We start from the raw sequence: 20343 nt of genomic DNA, 5'->3' as shown, positions 1-20343 counted from the left end.
TTATGAAACAAATTTAAAAAATACAAGAACTATACCAGATGGCAAAATTTCCCCATCCTAAATCAGGCCATTTAGTTCCCATCATGAACCATCTTTTTATGTACAGTACTTCATCATCCTGTGGAGAGCACTAAAGTGAAGTCTGGCTTGAGATTTGAACTTCTCTAGCCCAAATCAGGTATCAGATAATCCCTGGGCTCCAAAAGCAAGGTTCACCATTTTTCAGTTATTCAACAAATAACAACACACACAAACGATAATTTATTATAAAACTATTGAGCCCATCCTGGGATGCACCAATTCCCTCCTCCCCACCACCAGTTCAACCAAGAATTGAAAGTGGCTCATTCACTTACTGTAAAGGTGAATGGTCTCCAGCCACACAGAAACAGTGTGAAACAAGAACAAAGAAAGGGCCATGTGGTGAATGTTGAGTGTGGGGTCTAGTGCTACCAACTTGTCTTTAATGTCCTGGGACCGACACATCTACACCAGCTCTGCATATAATCTCTGCCCTCTGACAGACACCATCAGGACATTAGATTTCCATTAAGTTAAAACTAAGGTGACCAGATGTCCCATTTTTAAAGAGATGGTCCCGTTTTTGGGGACTTTTTCTTATATAGGCATCTATTACCTCCCACCTCCTGTTCCATTTTTTCACTGTTGCTATCTGGTAACCCTAGTTAAATCAGACAAGTGCATAAATATTACATTCTTCTATCATATAGCAATACTTAGTCCAGTCCTGTGACTCTTATAACCAGCTATTGAAGCCAGTGAGAGTTTTGCCTGAATAAAGATAGTGAGATCAGGTCTATTATGCAGTTGCTTAGTAATGGCTTCATTGTGTATGTGCAAACCAAGCCTAAATGAAGCTAGCTACATAAGGCTTGATATACAGCAGTAAAAGCTGTCCCATAAACCAGTGTCCTTTATTCCTCAGTGTGTTCCTTGTCAGAGGGCTTTGTCGACACTCCATTTTCTGTGGGTGTAAACCTTTTAAAGAGTTGTCTTACTTTAGTCATCAGCATCTCCCTGAAGCGATCACCCATTAGGAAATAAAAGACAGGGTTAATTACGCTATTTAAAAATGCAATAGGCTTTGTGATAATATAAATGGCATTTATGATGTTCTGTGTGCACAGGGAAAGCTTCCAGAATTTCATTCGGGAGGCAATCCTCACACTGCGCATTATGTGAAATGGAGTAAAGAACAGTGAAAAGAAAACCAGTGCAATGATGACAAAAGAAAGAGGTTTCTCAAGGTTCTGCGCAGCTGGGAGCCGCTCATTACGTTTCTTAAGAAAGATAACCATCTTCACGTAAAAGAAGCACATAACACAAAGAGGGATTACAAACCCCAGAAGAGTCAGGCATATGCTATAGATCAGGCTTTTTGCTGGATCTCCAGAACTTGCATAATCTATACATTGGTTATCACTGATATCACTGGTATTTCTAGCTCCTATGAAGATGATTATTGGCACCAGTTCAAGTATAACAAGGATCCATATGGCAACAGAGAAAACAACAGCTATCTTCCTCTTCTGTAGAAAATGGTCTCTGAAAGGATATTGCATGAGCATATAACGATCAATGCTGATAAAGGTAAGGAAAAGGATGCTTGTGTATAGGTTCACATGCAGCATGAACCTGTTGCTTTGGCACAACATGTTCCCATATGTCCACTTTTCTTTGGAGTAGCTTGTCACCAACATTGGAAGTGTGCACAGAAATACAAAGTCTGATAGTGATAAGTTAAACAAGTAAATATTGCCACTTTTCCAAACTTTCAGGCAGAATACGTATCCAAAGACAACAATGCTGTTTCCAATGATGCCAAGAACGAACTCAATGGTATAGATGGTAGAAAGGTAATATTTTTGCAGGGTGTTATCCATCTCCTGGCAGTCGACTGTCTTATTCATATCCTGGGAAGTTAAAAAAGTAAAATCAATAGTAAGAATACAATGACAATTACAGCGCTATTCTATTTTTTGGTATCACAACTCAGATATTTCTAGCTCAGCAAAAAATGTGTCTTATAAAGACTTAAACTTTTTGTATCAAGGTCTTGGTATCAAAGCGATGTAAAAACACAATGATAAAAACATTCGTCTGAAATCCAGTAAGAATTCTGCCTCAGTAAGAAATTGAATGAGGACTTTGGGATTTTGTGTGGCAACATTTATTTTCCTGAGAGTCTCCCATAAGACAGAGCACAAAGGTGATTTTGATTCTTAGCGTCCATTATGCTATGAATGTAAACTGAAAGCATTGTGTTATACTTACCCAGCACTGGGCTGGAGGGAGTGTGATCGGAGGGGAAGAGAAAAAATACAAACAAGCAAAATCTGTCTCATAAGAGCATTTTTTGGAAATCCTCTGCTTTTGTGCCTGTGGAGCTTTACTCCCACATCTCACTCACTGCTTACTAAGGCAGAAATCCCATCATTTCCAATGGGACCTTTGCCCAAGTAAGGAATGAAGTAGTAGTACAGGATTGAGCCATTGGTATGACTATGCTCTGAAGAAGTTTCTATTAGTCATGGTGGTTAAAAAAAGAGGGAAACAAACTTGTTTGTTAACCAATAGGAATATTTGCTATTTATGTATTCCCAGTAATAAACTAATAATAATCTTTTTATCAGAATTACATGGAAACAGTCTTATAGAGGAGATAATGTAGCTACAGCATGCTCTGCAGTTTACATCTGTGTCTCAGAAATTCTGAGAAAATATTGAAGAAATGGAGATCTCAGTACTTGCAGTTTAATAGACCATAATATTATTTGTCTATTTTTCCCAAAACAAGCCAAATTAAATCCAAAGTTCACAAATGTTGGCAGACTCAGAGCCAGCTCCAAATCCCACTGAAGTCAAGGAAAAGACATTAGCTAATTTCAAATTCAAAATAAAATTAGTGAAATTTCAGTGGTGTAATCTGTAAGCTTTCATCAATTCACAATTTTTGTAGCAAACATTTTACAAGTAAACCCCAGAGATCTATTCAGCTCTCTGTATGGTGTATTATTAGAATTATAATTAATTATTTGTATGACAGAGTGCCCAGGGTCCCATTTTGTCAAGTGCGGTGAAGCTGAGAGACAGTCCCTGTCCTGGAGAACTTTCAGCGAAGTATGTTTTCTGTATTTTAGCTAACATGTAACTATTCAATTGCTGCATGCTAAGGGAAATGCTTTATTAAGGGAATATAAGCACACAATTTTGCTTGTTCACTCACTTTGCAAAGGTGTAAAAATACATTGTTCAGCATCCCTTTTCAGTGTAGGCCTATCTATAAATAATGACATTTACTATTTTAATTCCTTGATAATATAAATAACTCTAATAAGGCAAATTACCCAGGATAATTGAGAATAACATCTACAGTTTATTGCACCTTCTCTTCGATTATTTAAATCAACTGTTTTATTATTCTCCTTTTTGATTTCAGAATAAAATATATCATGATGGGCTAAAGAGCCTTTGTTAAAATTCCAGAGAGGACTGGGATGCTTTGTCTCTGAAGCAGTTCACCCACCTCTCCCCAACAATATGCAAATTATCCCTTGGGCTCAAAAACATTGCTTTGCCTTTAAATGCAGTAGATTGCACCCGATATCAACAAATCTGGGGGAAGGATGCTTCTATTTTCCCCAAATGACACAGGTTGATTATTGTGCTGTATCTTCAATGTACTCAATATATTTTTCAGAAACAAGTATAAATATTTCTACTAGAGTGTATTTAGTGACAGTTTGTTTGCCAAGCAGTTTTGCTTTCTTCATAGGTTACAGTTATGAGAAATTCTTTCTATTTATATGGGGAAGTACATTAATAGATTCTCTAGTTCTTTACCTTTCCCTCCCTGCATGTCAACAAACACACACACCTGGTTTGTGGGGCTTATTACAGGCTAAGGAGGGAATTTTTGTAGGAGCCCATTATTAAAATATTGGCAGCACATCACTGACAACATATGGTGGGAAAATGAAACATAAGAAAAATAGAAATTAGATTACAATTTAAGTTCAATGAAGTCTTAATTAACACTTCCTAAAAAGGGAAATTACATTGTCTCAAAATGTGCTATACATAAGCTCCTTAAGATAGTTACATGCTCTTTCTCTGACATTCCTATTATAAATGTTTTGTATATTTATTGTTTATATAGTCTAAAATATATAAATCCGTCACTGAATTATATACTCTATTGATACTCTATTGTGTTAAGAAACACTTCTTTTAAAGCTATGGGATAAAATAGTTATATGAAACAAAAATATATACACAGATATCGTGTACTAATAGATTCTTGTAAAAATATTGATAGAATCCCCAAGAGTTTTTGACTTTGATCAAAGCAACCCCAGGTACTGCCTTTAGCTAGCCCTTGCAATTCAAACAATTAGGAACAAACTCAAACCTTTTGTTTAAAAATAAAAATGTTTAAGCAACCAGATCACTGCACACTACATAAACATTCACATTTTGAATGAAAAAAAACTTTAAAATATTGAAAGCCCCATTGTCCCATGTACATCCTGTAAATAGACTTATTGATCACCTTCAAAGCAATAGTCAGGGTACAGGTAACACAAAGGCAGAATGAAATACACTCTTCATTTAGTTGTTTTTATATGGTTAGCCACATCTTTAAATTTTGTTAACAAAGGGACATATTTTAACATTTTGTCATAAGCTTTAAAGAGTTTAACACTGTAACAGTTTAATATGAAAGTCTAACTCGCTAAAGATTACAACTTACCATTTTGTGGAATGAGTACTATCTTAGTAGACACTCCTTTAACCATGACCAGATGAAAGCTTCTGGCTTACTGGAGTGTAATTGAACACAGTTGTCTCAGCTTATTTTGCATATCATGCAAAGGTGGTTAATTATTCAAGAGTACAGGGAAAGTTGTCGGAGCTTGCTGTGTGGGAAGTTTCACTGAAGTGGAAAGTATTGCAAAACTTATTCTGAGTCAACTAGAAAACTAATGAAATAATTCTTCTTTGCAGAGAGCTATTCAAATCTGACTATATATGTGCTACAGTAAGTAGCCAGAAATGTTCTGTTGTGCATATTTATTTGTAAATGGCTGGAGAATACTGAAAGATTTTGAATTCAGTAAACAGATGTTTAAAACTACTATTTCCTAATACTAATGTAATATTCATAACAGGAGGATATGTACAGCCTTGTGGCTGAATTGCAGGACTAGGAATCAGGAGCTCTGGATTATAATGACATTTGTCTCATTCATTCACGGACCTTGGGTAAATCAAACAACTTCCGTGCCTCAGTTTCCCATCAAAATAAGCAGAACGACTCTTCCTACCTCCTCAAGGTGTTATGAGAATTAATTCCCTAATGTTTGTAATGTAAACAGGGTATCTGCACATGCTGATTTACATGACAAATTGTTTTGCATGAAAAAAAAACCAGATATGTATCTTCAAGCTTGATTTTCATATGCATATTGGATTGTTGCACTCCGTTCATTTTATTTTCACACAAATTCAGTTTGCAAGCAAAAGTTTGAATGTTTTTGCATGTGCAAAAATTTGGTCATGATAGCTTGCACAAAAATTAAGGCAGATTAAAGTATACCAATAGTTTTACAGGTCAGCTTGGCACCACTCAAACTTTTGGCCCTGTGTAGTGAACAGGAATATCGAAACTTGGTTAGGTAAAGTTCAACTTTCACTGAAATCTAAAAGCAAACTATTTTTAAACATACCCCCAAAAAATTTTGACTTAATTTTTCAAAATGAAAGAGCAATTGAGTACTTTGTGGGGGGGCCACTGACAGCACCAAAATTTCTGAAGCAAGGCATTTCTAGCGTGCCAAACCCATTGTGAGAACCATGAAGTAACTTAGGATACACCTATCCTACAAAAAAAGACCCAGATGGTAGTGAGTCTCAGAGCCTGGGGCAACTGACCGGCTCTAAAACCCAGCAACAGGGTGGGTTCCAGAACTCAGGCTCCAGCTCAAGTGGGAACATGACACTTCATTTTATAGCCCCACAACCCAAGCCCGAGTCAGATGACATGGGCCAGCCATAAGTGTTTTATTGCGGTGTAGGCATACCCTGCATCTCCCACATAGTTGCCCTAACCACTGGACTAAAGAGTCGTTCTCATATTTATCCACAGTGGAACAATCACTGGGCCAGAGCCAGCGATTGAAAGTGACTCTGTAGTCTAGCAGTTAGGGCACCCACTTGGGAGGTGGAAGACCCAGGGCCCTGCTCCAGTCACTCATTATTTACCCACAGTGGAATGGCTTCAACTGGAAGGACTGAGGAAGCCTCACATAGGAATATATGAGACCTCAGTGGTTAGAGCAACCTCCTGAGAGGTGGGAGACCCCACCCCTATTCAAATCCTCTCCCATCCCCCCCGGCAGAGATGTGGGAATTGAACCTGGGTCTTTACATCCTAGGTGAGTGCACCAGGCTAAGAGTCATAAGATGGGCAGCACCACCTCTTCCTCCGGCCATTTTGTGTGGAGCGAAGCAGGTGCCTAAATCAATTCCCACAAGAGGCAACTAAGGTGCTTTAGCTCCCTGACTCCAGGTGGTGAGTTCCATTTGTGAATTACCAGGTGAAATAGGTACCCAAGTCCAGGTTACCTCTGTGAGCGGGGTTGGGCTTACAGTGTTTCCTGTCATCAGCATCTTGTTCTAATTAGCTTAGGCAGCTCCACGCCTAATATGCCGGCTCTTATGGATCACGTTCTAATGCACTTATCTCTCCCTATTCATTGTGTAGGGAGTCTAGGCACTTAACTTGGGCCTTGTGGATCTTACTGTTGTTCCTGTGAGTTTCTAGGTGCCTAAAAGTTAGGTGCAGTGGTGCTCAGCATTGCAATGCCTCAGGCCTTTCATGGATCCCACCCACAGTAACTATCTTAGCAAGTCAGATCAGCAGTCCATCTAACCCAGCATCCTGTCTCTGACCATGGCCAGTATCAGATACTTTAGAAAAGCAAGAAAAAAAAAGGCTTTAGCCCACTTTATTTTGGTTTACATTGCATCAGTAAATTTACAGCTGCAAGGTAAATCAACAGAACATGTTTTCAGCTGACAAGTGTGTCTAGAAAAGGGTTTGGATTGGTTTAATTAAATTGAATTTTAAACTTGTTTTCTGTACTGCGTGTGGAGAAGTTGGCTATGCTGTGAAGCACGAGAGCTTATATATATTCCAGAACGTAACAAATGTTTGTTTTGATTACATACCTATATACATGTAAAGTTTGTGCGAGAGAGAGAGAGAGAGAGATGTTAAGAAGCCAAAATTTCTGTTGTATAACAGGTTGATGCTCAGTGTGGTATATGGAAAGGTTTAGACAGAAGGCCCAATCCTATAGACCTCTCTCACCAAACAAGTACCATTCATTTCAGATTATATTGTATATGAAGGGTTCAGGCCCAGGCTCACATTTATTTATTTTTAAACAGGATTTTTTTGTGAAGAAGCTCATTAGGTCTGAATTTCATGTAAACAAAGAAGAATTACTTTTTTTTGCCCAGATAATGGCAGCCTCCTGAGAATTACTGACTGGCCTTAAATCAATAATACTCCACAGTGGCCCAAAATTTATGAATTGAGATGGGGAGGGCAGTATGAGATCAAGAAAATAATTCTGATTGTCCCTCAGGGAATACTGTAGCACTTTCAGAGTATTTGTGCAATAAATTCCTACAGGTCAGTAAAATAGGTACATTTACAGAGCACTAATTGCTTGTAACTAAGGCTAAACTTTAAATAATCAAAATCTGATTCCAACATAAACAGGATATTCATTGCAGTATTTCTTAGACTGATGGTATCTAATATTTGGTAGCATTATTAGTGAACATGACACTGCACTACATGTACTGTGTCAAAACAAATAATAGGTCCATGATGCAAGGAGCATGCATTCTAAAGCCAGAGAGAGTCGTGTGTGATATCCTCACCAGTGGCCTGGGCACATTCTCTCTTCCTTCTCTGCAAAGAAAAATCAACTGAGTTTCTGACAGCCTCACTGGCACTAAAGAAAATGCACCACACCTCTCTTCTTTACAGTTTGTCCCTGTAACTTCAAATGAGTCCCTGAAAGTACTAGGGAAAGTCCTTCCTCGTGTGAAGATGCTCACCTATAGAGCCCCATGGACTTCAGTTCAAGCATACATTCTATTCATGTAAAACTATTAGGCTCTGGTGTCATTAGCAGGACAATGATTCCAGCTCTAACTCCCTTTGTCTCCCAACAAAGAAAAGGCTACTGCTCAATTGTCTGATGAAAACTGGAAAGAAAGCAAGCTTAAACCAGGAAAGATTAAAAGGGATGTTGTTAGGAAGAGGAAAGTATTATGAAGAAATGGGAATGCTACAACCACATCCACCATTAGGGCTCTTGCCTGAGGTGGCAAGACTGCAGTCTTGTGGTCTTAGATTCTTTACTATTTCTGGAGATAGACACACACACACACACACACACACACACACACAGCCAGAAGACTAGGCCCTTTTGTCTTCAACATTGACTGTCCAAGTGTTCCATGCTATATCACCAAATCCTGGAGTTCCTACTAGGTACAACTACCATTGCACTGCTGTAAGTATTTCTGTATTCCTTCTACTGATTTCTAGGTTTCTTGAAAAGTATGGACTTCAGGATCCAACCAGGTATTTTAAACTGTGAGGAGAGGTTGTGGAGTCTGTGTCCCAAAAACTAGCAGGCTAGTGCCTGAAGATGACAACTTTTGGAGGGGAACCCCTCCACAATGACGTATGAAAAAGTGACTTACAGTTCTCTTCCCATCCCCCTCAAACACACAATCCTGCATGATAAGATGACATTGCAGTAAGACAAATAAACAAATAATGGACAATCTATTACTTATTTTTGGACTCGGTTGGTTAGAAGAGCAGTGATTCAACACTGAAGTTATGAAAAGGAAGAAAACAGATTTTGAAAAAGGTGCGAGGCGGAGCAGGGAAAAAATGAAAAAAAGATAAGAAAATAAAAAGCACCACAGGATCACCAAAGTTTCCACTTAAAAAAAGAAAAGTGATCTGGGCATATCAAACAGAAGCTGCAGTAGTTCCTTTCTACATCATGCACTCATCTCATCCTGGAAACAGGGCATGTCATGGCTTTCTATCTTCAATATCTACAGTATCTTCTTTGTGGTTAGTGCCAATGAAGCAAACAAAAGAGCAGTTATTTTCATGGTGCATTTAGCGACAATACTAAGAGTTATGAAGTTGCCATGATGGTGATTAAGAAGATTAAACAAAATGAAAGTCACGAATAGTAGATGTACATGAGAAGATGACCACTTAGATAACACACTGTATGGTTTCTTCTTTTCATCCAGATTCAGTATTAGAGATTGGGAGGAGGAGGAAGTGGTTTTAACCATGGTTAATTAACAAAGACAGAAATCCATAAGAGAGACCGAGGGTGAAATTTTTCAAAAGTTTATCTCCTAGTAAAATCAATGCGAGTTTTACTGCCAGAGTTACACCAACAATGAGTGCTTTGGAAACCTCATAATAAATCACTGAGAGAAAACTGGACAGAAGAATGATCCCCAGAGAAAGTGTTCATACATGAACAATACTAACACAGAGAGTAGTAGTGGGAGGACACCAAGAGTTCAGGAGACCCCAGACACTTGCATCATCACCAAACAACTTGCACTTGGTGAATCCAAACTCATAAGAACATAAGAATGACCCTACTGGGTCAGACCAGAGGTCCTTCTAGCCCAGTATCCTGTCTTCCGACAGTGGCCAGTGCCTGGTGCCCCAGAGGGAATGGTAATCATCAAGTGATCCATCTCCTGTCGCTCATTTCCAGCTTCTAGCAAACAGAGGCTAGGGACACCCTTCCTGCCCATCCTGGCTAATAGCCATTGATGGACCTATCCTCCATAAATATAGCTAGTTCTTTTTAGAACCCTGTTATGGACTTGGCGTTGGTCTTGTTCCTTAGAGCACAAGTTGACTGTGTGTTGTGTGAAGAAATACTCATTTTTATCTTCACTATCTACAACCTTCCTTGTGGTTAGTGCCAATGACGCAAACAAAAGAGCAGTCATGTTCACGGCACATTTAGTGACATTTAGTGACAGTACTCACTCAATTTCAGTTCAATGGAAGAATTCTTGCTCTTTGTATGAGGCATTTTTTATAAACTTTTCTAAATTTGTTTCTTGAGGTGATGTACTCAAAGTGAAAGTCAAGGATACCAGGATTGGGCTCGAAGTCTTTGTCTCTGCTTTATCTCTGTATATTTTCCCTGGTTATGAAGACAGCCCTGTTTACTGAGCTGACTTTGGAGAGAAGTTGTGGTTTTAATACCTTGCCTGCTATTGGATGTGGATGTTACTGTGCATTTGTTGGACAGGATGGCAGCCACAATCAAGAAAGATCTGTTAGATACCATATGGTATCAGAAGATTACCAGCCATATCCTTCCTTCACATATACACATGCAATACTAAAGGTATTTGGTAATTAAGGGAAAGATGTGGTCTTACACATTTCATAAACCATATCTTTCTATCCTATTTTTAATATTAGAGATATCAGGTACAGGCTTAAATGTGAGAGACTTGAGCAAACACCCAGTGTAAAGAAAATTAAGGGTCACAGCTGGAGGTGCATGTGACTGTTGGTCCATAATTACTTATTTTTGGAGGCTCACCTTGAAAACTATAGCCAGGCTGTGATGGTGAGTGAAGTTTAAAGTAGATACAGTTGAGGGAGCCGGGGAGCGGGCGGCTGGGGACACGGTGGGTCGGGGACGCGGGGAGCCGGGCGGCTGGGGACGCGGGGAGCGCGCGGCTGGGGAACCGCGTGGCTGGGGAGCCGGGGAGCGGGCAGCTGGGGAACCGCGCGGCTGGGGAGCCGGGGAGCGGGTGGCTGGGGACACGGTGGGTCGGGGACACGGGGAGCCAGGCGGCTGGGGACGCGGGGAGCGCGCGGCTGGGGAGCCGGGGAGCGGGCGGCTGGGGACACAGTGGGTCGGGGACGCGGGGAGCCGGGCGGCTGGGGACGCGGGGAGCGGGCGGCTGGGGAACCGCGCGGCTGGAGAGCCGGGGAGCGGGCGGCTGGGGACACGGTGGGTCGGGGACGCGGGGAGCCGGGCTCGAGATATTAGGGTTCGGCGAGATTAAAGAATCGACATAACGGATGAGAAACCCATAAGACAAAGAGGGAGTTTGGCGGTTCCACTTCTAAAACGTCGACTTAATAGGATTGGCAAGTTAACCGAGGTCGAGATAAATGGGTTCGACTGTATTGAGAAAAATAAAATAATATCTGCAAGGAAAGGAGGGTGGAAGTCACAGATACAGAAGAAACACCACTCCACGCTTCAGAAGGCACGGACATAGCGCCAACTATTTTATTCAACATTTTTCAGCTGTGTCATGATCCCCTCAGAAAATTCACTCTAAGGGTGTTTTCTGATGAAGGTAGCAGTCTGTTCAAAATGTATCTATGGCTAAGTCTAGATAGAGAGCCCAAAATATGATCCTTATGTAGCTAATACCTAGGCAGACCTCCCACTGACATGAATGAGAGGTCTGCATGAGTAAGAGCAGCAATACTGGGAGCCAGGTCAGCTGTAGACAGCCTCAATGTCAAAAGGAATAGTATGTAAATAAATGGCCACTGCAGTTGCCTAACAAATAAGAATCAAGAACAATTTTGAATAGGAAAACAGTGGCTCAAAGCCAGAGGAAGTCACATAATAAAATACAATCAATACAAATTGAGAGATGGCAATAACCAGATTAAATATACCCCCAAATCATAGAATCTCAGGGTTGGAAGGGACCTCAGGAGGTCATCTAGTCCAATCATTGGGCTGAGATAAGGTAACGTTCCTTCTAAAAATATATGAACACTTTTGTGTTTAATGGTTCAAAGCCATCTTCCACCGATGGTCTGTTTCTCTTATGAGGAAAAAATGGAGCCAGTTACAAATAGAAATGACTGTTTGTGAGACAAATTAATCTTGTAACACAAGCAATCCTTTTTAGGATGTAATTATGGTAATGAAAGGTAGCCTCTGGTGGCCTTGAATCATTTTATTTTTCTGTTTCAGAGAAAGACAGGACGTAGATATCTGTGATTTGACCCTGATTGGTCAAAATTTCCTCTCTGGGCGGTCATTTTGGGATGTAACCCTTCCTGATTAGTAGAGGGTGGTGGGAGGAGTTCTTAGAGGGGTCATATGACACACCTTGCTTCTGGTGGCCACCTTGACCCCAGAAGTAATACCCCCATAGGGTGAGACTTCTGGTGACAGGTGGGAGGGACTAAAGGGGTCAAGGGTGGGGTTAGGGTTTGATTGATGGTAGGGCCGTTATACTACTGTCAGGGGCCAGAGATGTGGCTGGGGCCAGGAGCAGAGCTGCAGCTGGAGGCCAGGGCCAGGGACAAAGTGGGGCTGGATGACAATCCCTCACCATCCCCCAAGGAGGGTGGCCCAGGTCCCACTGTGCCCCCCCAAATGTTTCTTCATGCCCCTCAGGGGGCATGCCCCACAGTTTGATGACAACTGGTCTAAGGTTCCTGAGCTCCCATGTACAGCACTCATTCCACATTTTCCTCAATTTAAGTCTTTTCAATGAAAAATGCTTCTTAATAAGTATGTTCAGATTTTGTTATGAATATTGCATATTGTTTAGCTATGAACATTGCATATGTAGGCTGCTCTTTTGCTGAAATGTAGGTGGTTTTAATCATTTAGGTGCCTTATGCTGCGAGTTCCTTAGAGCACAGACTGTTTTTAATGAGGCCTTGGAAAACACCCAGTGCACAGCAAGCAAACTGTAAGCAAGACCGTTCCTAGGATTTATGGGGCCCTATGCAGTATAATTAATGCTGGTGCATTCAGCTATGTGAATTCTGGTGCCCCTATACGGCTCCTATACTGGTGCCCTTATGCCGGCGCAACTGGTGCCCCTATACTGGAACATTTGGCTTTGTGAATACAGCTCCTGCTACCACCTTAAAAAATCCTCAAAATCTGTCTCATTCCAGTTCTTTCCACTCAGAAAAAAAACAAAAAACAATAAAGCCTTTCTTTCCTTTCCTTCAATTCCACCATTCTTGGGCCTATATTTAACAAGGTCACCATCAAGAGAGTTGCTTGTCAACAGTTACTCCACCTTTCCCCTGTACTTAGGGCAGGAAACAATAATACATGTTTGTAGGATCAGGGCCTTACTATGCTGTGTGTAAGGGCATGATCCTGCAACTTTTATTCATAAAAATTGTCCCACTGATGTAAGGGCTATGAGACCATGACCTAAGAGCAGATTCGCATAATGGAAGGTGCTCTACGCTATACGTACCGTATCTGTTGGCAGTTAGGGATTGCTAAATAGAAAGAGATTTAAAGTCAGTGGAAATTAACAAGTCCTACAAATACTGTTTCCAACACTATTTATTCAACATTCACTGTGTCAAGATATAACGTGCTTCTTAGCTCCCAGCATGTATGGGTTTACAGGGAGAGTCCTGATCCTCTTTCTATCACATGGGGGATCTGGATGCTGCTGCTGTAAACAGGGCCAGCTCTACAGTTTTCGCCGCCCCAAGCAGCACACCGAATAGCCGCTGGGGGCGGCGGGGGCAGTCCGTGTGCCCTTAGAGCGGCAGGCGCGTTTCCGTGGTGGTGGCAATTTGGCGGCAGCTTCTATGTTTAGCTGAAGCCACCACGGACAGCTAAACATAGAAGCTGCTGCCGAATTGCCGCCACCGTGGAAACGCTCCTGCTGCCCTAAGGGCACACAGACTGGGGGGCAAAACAACAGGGACTGCCGCCACTTGCAGAACGCCGCCCCAAACTGCTGCAGTGGAGGCTACTTAGGGTGAAGGCTGTGTCCTCTCCCCTCCCAGCATGCTGACAGCTGGAAAGGCCTCTCCTATTTGTTACCAAAGGCCATAACCTCAAAAGTATTTAGGCATCAGACTTCCAGTGAAATCAACGGATGTTAAGTGCCTAAATACCATTGAGGATCTGAGCCCAAATGTTCTGGACTGTGTTCTTGTTTTTGAATCTTCTTTGTGTTAAAGCCAAACCTGAGGAAAGGCACTTCTGAACTGTATTTTGGGGCTTCATTTTACCTTCCCCAGTTGGCATATATGTCCCTGGCTTTCATGCATCAACAATGAATTCAATGCTGTACAAGATAAAGTTTAAGTCAGCCCCTACATTTAGCAGCTTATAATCTAAACAAGAGGCACCAGTAGTGTAAACAAGATCCCTGGCACAAACACATGATATGGTACAAAACTTAACATATGAACCATGGTAGGAATCACCAAGGAAAAACTGAGCTATTATGTACATTTGCATCAGTTTCGTCACAGCAAATTTATGTCTGTTTGGGGATTTTAGTAGCTCACTTTACTATTTGTCAACTTTGTTTGGAAATATTTTTATTACAAATGCAAAGTACACCAGGGAGAAAGAGAAAACACACAGGGAAGAAAAGTTATTGACATCTGCATGTTCGGCAAGCTAATTATTCCTACAGTGCAGCTGCATTCTTGAATTTAACCCAGGATTTGCATGCCTCATCTTTAAAACATGAGTTTAAAGAGAATGAAGTCATATAATGAAATTGCTGTTATGTAGATAGCTGTAAAATATTTAGCATGAATAAAGCTAAAACAAGCAAAATCAACAGAATTAAATGACACATTAGCTTCCAACACTTCTGAAGTTTTCAAAACAAGCAGTACACAAATGTATTCAGTGGTACCTCACCTTGCTGAATTATGCAAACAAAGTCTCTAAAAAATTATGCAAACGAAGTCTCTAAAAACTCAGCTATAAGGAAATTAAAGAGGAAAAGAATCAGGATACAAACAACTGTTGAAACTGCTTATTGGTCTGTTCTGATGATTTATATAGAACAGCTGTCTTTATTTATTTATTTATTTTTTAAACCAGAGCATATAGAAGCTAATCTCATATTTCTCCTAGCATGGTAAGGACAGGAAGGAATGGAAAACAGAACCAGGGCAGCGTAAGTGGTTTCAGCTTTCTCAAGGTTTGTTGTCTTTGCTGTATGATTTGCAGTACTTGTCCGACAAAAGAATAGCTGTATATGAATACATATGAAGAGAAATTGGAAACCAGCAAAGATTGAGACCATGCTGAAAATAAGTGTGAAAGCTATGTCTGTCACTTGAACTATTATATAGCCTTTGAAACATTTTTGCCAGAGGAGTTTTTAACTCAAGGCCATGACCAAGAAAAATACAGGTATGACTAATAGCAGAAAGATCCAGAACTTTGTATAATGACAGCATGCAACTTCTTCAAAACGCTCTGCTGATTTCACTGGGTAACTAAGAAGAATATAATGGCCTCTCTCACACAACTAGGAAACAGAATCAATGTACACACATTGTAGTATGGAAATAATATCTGGCCAACTTAAATATAGACAATCTCTCCAAAGTACCGGATGTCATGACTTGTGCAATATAAAAGCAGCAATGGAACCGTGATAACAAAGCAAATGTGTCAAAAGCAAATTGACTATGAAAATGTCATTGTAAATGAATTAATGACTGAAGTCACAGGATTTACAAGTCAGCTTAGTGAATATCTGGTGCCATGCAATAGAGTTTAATCCTCATGTACAAAAGTCTGTTTTGATTGAGTTGTCGTTATTCAATATGAGAACTAGTTTTGATTCACAGAGGTTAGACAATAAAAAGGCTTAAGATATATTTTCCTTAAATGACTAGATCTAGCAGCAATATAAAAAAAGACAGCAAATTATACATAACCATCATTTTCACAGCTACTTTGATTAATTTCAACTTCATAAAGGAGAGCAAGTAAATGAACTAATCTGAAATCTACACATCTTTGGTACAACTGAATTGTAAAATTCAGCATAAAATGTATTCATGGATCCTGCAAGAAATTGACCCTATCATAGTGATGGGTGCAAATTAAACATTTTTGCAGCCTGTGTGCACATTAACACTTCCTACACAGTCCATTTCCAGTTGACAGCCAGAATTATACTGGACTGATAATGTTATATGACTTACCTGTTCATAATGGGATCTGTGAAGCTATTTACCCCTCACTCCTTTGTCACCTTGTGTGTTTGTTTTAAAAGAGAGGTGTTTTACTAACAAAGCAACATGGCCCATTTGGTGGCAGGACTTGTACTGGCAGTCTGAGTGTGGAGTACCTCCCCCATAAATGGCAGTCAAAAAGCTTCTCGCTCCAAAGCCGCTCCAAGACCTGGTATTATCACTTATGTCGAACAGCTTGTTGGGATTACAAGATGTTGGCAGAGTTAAAATGTTTTGACTAGGCTCTCTACATTCACATTTGGAGTTATTTCTCAGATTCCACTTGGTCACATTGTCACCAGTCTTTCCCATCCCAGCTCTGACTCAAATTAGACTATACCAGTGTTTTCATTTGAGGTCAGTGCCTGAGAGGTGTTGTTCTGAAGGAACCACTCTCTAAGATTATTGGCATTTCCCACTATTTTGTTGCTTTGGAGCCTTTTCATAGTGATATTTTGGGGGAAGGGATTTTCAGAGGAAAAGCTATTTCTGGACTTTGGCTTCCTGGGTAGTGGAATGTGATCTATTGGATCATTCACCTGTTCCCACACCTCCTTTTTACTGAACACATCCCACCTCACTGAGGGTCAGTTTCAAAGTCCCTGAGATGATCCTACAGGATTGACTGAGTTCAGTATCAGTCTGCGTACATGGCTTGAGCGTGACCCTACTGAGGTACAGTACACTACAGTTGAGAAACAAAGGGCGAGCCAGGTTGCTTGAAGTGTTTTGGGGTCAGCTCCCCATTTTGTATTGGCCAGTTTCTAGAGTACACCATTCCTGGAGTTCACTTTCTTTTTCAGCTTCTTGACAGAAGTCTGTATGGTTGCCCAGACCACTTCCTGGGGCACCCTCCAGAGTTAAATAGTGAGCATGGCCAATCAGAAGGCCACATGGTGCTGTCACTCAGATTGCTGGGGGCAATACTTCCTGTGTTGCCTAATCTCCACAGTGCTCCTTGGATATAGCACTGCATGGCCTGCCAGTGATGATGTGGGGATGTCCATTGTCACAGGCTCTGTGGCCCTAATTACTAAAGTCTCACCTATACTCTTCTATTTACTGTTATTAACATGATAAATGGTATTAACCTATTTCCTAGAAACCTGTTGTGGTAGTAGCTCTTCTGCTGCATGGTGTGGAGGGGAGCAAACACACTAACCATAGTTGCATGTGACCAGGGGGCACAGAGGGCAGGAAACAGACTTCACATACGTTGGTAGGCTGTAGCACTACTCCTGTCTGGTTATCCACATCCTTGACTTTCACCACCATTTATAAGTTTCATGCAGACATAGATGTTGCTTTTGATGTTTGCAGCAATATACAGTCCAGATTTTTAAAAGCGTAATTAATGGAACAGAACTTAACAAGGGGGAAAGAATATTCATGTCCTTTTCCCCTACACATACAGCAGCTGGGGCTTTCCCAGGTCAGTATATGTGAAGCTGTGGTTCTCCTTACTGTTCTCCAAGAGGAAGAAATAGGGTAAGGGAGGTGGCCCCCTGGTGCCACGTGGAATGTTGAGGGGAGATGGAGGGAGGTGCTGTAATGGAGTTCTCCATGGGCTGCAAAGTGAGGTGGGCCACTGATTGTTTCACCTGTCCATAAGGCCCACAAGAACCTGCAGAATCTGTATTTGCTGCGGGAGAAGGCCCATTATGTACTGGTGTATCTCCCTCTCCTTTTCCTGCTGGAACTCCTGGGCCTTTCCCCTGTCTGCTCTTTCCCTTTCCAGGCTGTCTGCAATGCTCACCCTCCAGGCCCTTTGCTCGCAGTCTGATGCAGTACTGGCTTGCAGGATCTCATTGAACTTGTGTCTCAGATGCACAGGGTCGGTGCTACGTGCCCAGCTTTGGAACAGTCTGTAGGAGGAACCCCTTCAGAGACCCGCTATGAGTCTCACTCTTCCTGAAGGGTAAGCCATGTGGCTTCACCACCTCCTTAGACTAGACCTTTGGGCCTTCAGCACTCCTGCTTCACACTGTGAGCACCATTCAGTGAGTCCAACTGAGGTTGACTCCTGTTGGAAAGTTGTACACTCCTCAGGGATTAATGCACTTCACCAAGCATTTGCAGTAACATCATTGGCAAAACAGTTGGGTTTGTTCATTCACAGGAACACAGCATAGGAAGTCCTTTTGGGTAACCTAGAAAACTGAGCCCAGCCAAGCTGAGGTGAACTTTTTAGTTCAAACTCCATCATTCCCTCCATCGTCAGACTCCAGGTGAGAGCCCTGACACCTTCCAGCAGTCAACTCTGATTCCCCCACTTCATACCTCTCCAGTCCCTTGTTCCTGAGCTGGGGATGTTGTTCAGCTTCCCTAAGGAGAGGCGGGGATGCCCATATCCCTCTAGGTCACTGGTTGCTAGGTATCAGGGTCCAAGCGATTGGATTAGCAAATGCTTCATTGATATAGGAACCATGACAAAGTTCCTCCTCTGCCTTGGTGGGTCCTGTGCTTATAGGTGGATTTGCTCACCTCAGAGATTCACGGCAGCCCTCAGTTTGGCCACTTTTGCTAGTGGCTCAAACCTGCCATCCATTCAGCTAACCTCATCACTGGCCAGCATGGAGGAAACGGAGAACAATCCCCACAGTCTTTGTGTCCCACCTAGTGGGTCAGGCCAGATCCCTTTCCAATTTAGACCTTCCCTTCTGGTGTTTCTCACAGACCAGATCAACTCCTCCTGTGTCCGATCAGGAGTTGGGGGATGGGGGAAACCCAGGCCCACCCTCTACACTGGGTTCCAGCCCAGGGCCCTGTGATAGCAGCTGTCTACAATGTTCCCTCTATCAGCTGAGTGACAGCTACAACTCCCTGGGCTACTTCCCCATGGCCTTCCCCAGCACCTTCTTTATCCTCACTACAGGATCTTCCTCCTGAAGCCTGATCATGCTTGAAGTCTTCACTCCTCCAGCAGCACACCTTCTCGCTCCTTGCTTCTTGCACACACCCCCTACTAACTGATGGGATGTCCTTTTTAAACCAGGTGTCCTGATTAGTCTGCCTGCCATAATTGATTCTAGAAAATTCTTAATTGGCTCCAGGTGTCTTGATTAGCTGGCCTGTTTTAATTAGTTCCAGCAGGTTCCTGATTGCTCTAGGGCAGCCCTGCTCTGGTCACTCAGGGAACAGAAAATTGTTCATCCAGTGGCCAGTATATTTGCCTTCTACCAGACTCCTGTACCCCACTGGTCTGGGTCTGTCACAGAACCTAGCCCCAGACAGCTAGGCTGCCCCCACACCTACATCTCCTAGCCTGCCCTGAGAGCAAACAGTCCATTTCCACCCCATCCCACCCCCCGGATAACAATACAGTATACAGGGGAAACTGAGGCACAAACAGGACTCAGAAATGTTACCAAAATATTCCCACTTCATCACATGTCATCCCAAGTCCTCTTCTTTCTCCTCCTTATCTGTCTCAGGTGTTCTGCAGGTGTGGAGTGGGAACCCTTCAAGGCCGCAGCGGCATCAACTACAGATAATGCACAGGGGTACCATTGTCAGTATAGTCACAACAGAAAGTGAAAGTTAAGATTTAGAACTCCCTTCCCTGGCTCCCCTAAAGTGTTAAACAAGACATGCTTATTGACACTTCTGCTTCAGAGTGTTTGTGCACGGCACCACCCAGAGCACCTGCCCTGGCGATTCTGACCCTCCAGGAAATGACAAGGGAATTGCTCCGTTGCATGAACCTATAACTTCAGGGCAATGGAAATGAAAACTAGCACCTTTTTCCAGAGGCGGTGGTCATTTTAGCCGATATCTCACTCCTAAGGGTAACAGAAGCAGAGAGAGCATCCCTGCTGCTGGCATCCCGAAGCCCTCCAGGCCCATCTACCACTAGCCTGTTCACTGCAATGATGCCTGACGAAGGGAAAGTGTCCTACCAGGGAGGAAGAAATAAGGCTGCCATCCCTAGAAACCTTTGGGAGAGGATTGCCAAGTAATGAAAGTTTCATCGAGATCTCTCAGGAGGATGCCACGGAGATCCCTGTGCACATAAACAAAATGCTCCACATGGCCTCCCTTACCTAATTCTACAGAGGAATGAAAAGCAGATAACTCCACCTCTCTTTGTTGTACTGCTATCTCATTTAGTACAAGTAAAATAACAGGACACGGTCAATGGTTGTGTCCTGTTAAGTTGGGGGTGCCATCAGTACATACATAATTGAATCGGGAAATACAATTACATA

At 42.0% G+C, this 20343-nt stretch overlaps 1 protein-coding gene across 1 annotated transcript; it reads right to left on the bottom strand.

Moving 5' to 3' along the window:
- Positions 1 to 935: 935 nt before the first annotated feature.
- Positions 936 to 19622, bottom strand: LOC123376839 (succinate receptor 1-like). Its single transcript, XM_045029080.1, has 2 exons — positions 19504 to 19622; positions 936 to 1934 (listed from the first exon to the last, which is right to left on the bottom strand). The coding sequence occupies exon 2, from the start codon at positions 1929 to 1931 to the stop codon at positions 936 to 938; it is 996 nt and encodes a 331-aa protein (XP_044885015.1). The 5' UTR covers positions 1932 to 1934; positions 19504 to 19622.
- Between the last annotated feature and the right edge of the window lie 721 nt (positions 19623 to 20343).

Source organism: Mauremys mutica, chromosome 9 (genome assembly GCF_020497125.1).
Source record: "Mauremys mutica isolate MM-2020 ecotype Southern chromosome 9, ASM2049712v1, whole genome shotgun sequence".
Classification (NCBI taxonomy): domain Eukaryota; kingdom Metazoa; phylum Chordata; order Testudines; family Geoemydidae; genus Mauremys; species Mauremys mutica.
The sequence above is the reverse complement of the archived record's forward strand: the minus strand, read 5'-3'. Positions and strand labels throughout refer to the sequence as shown.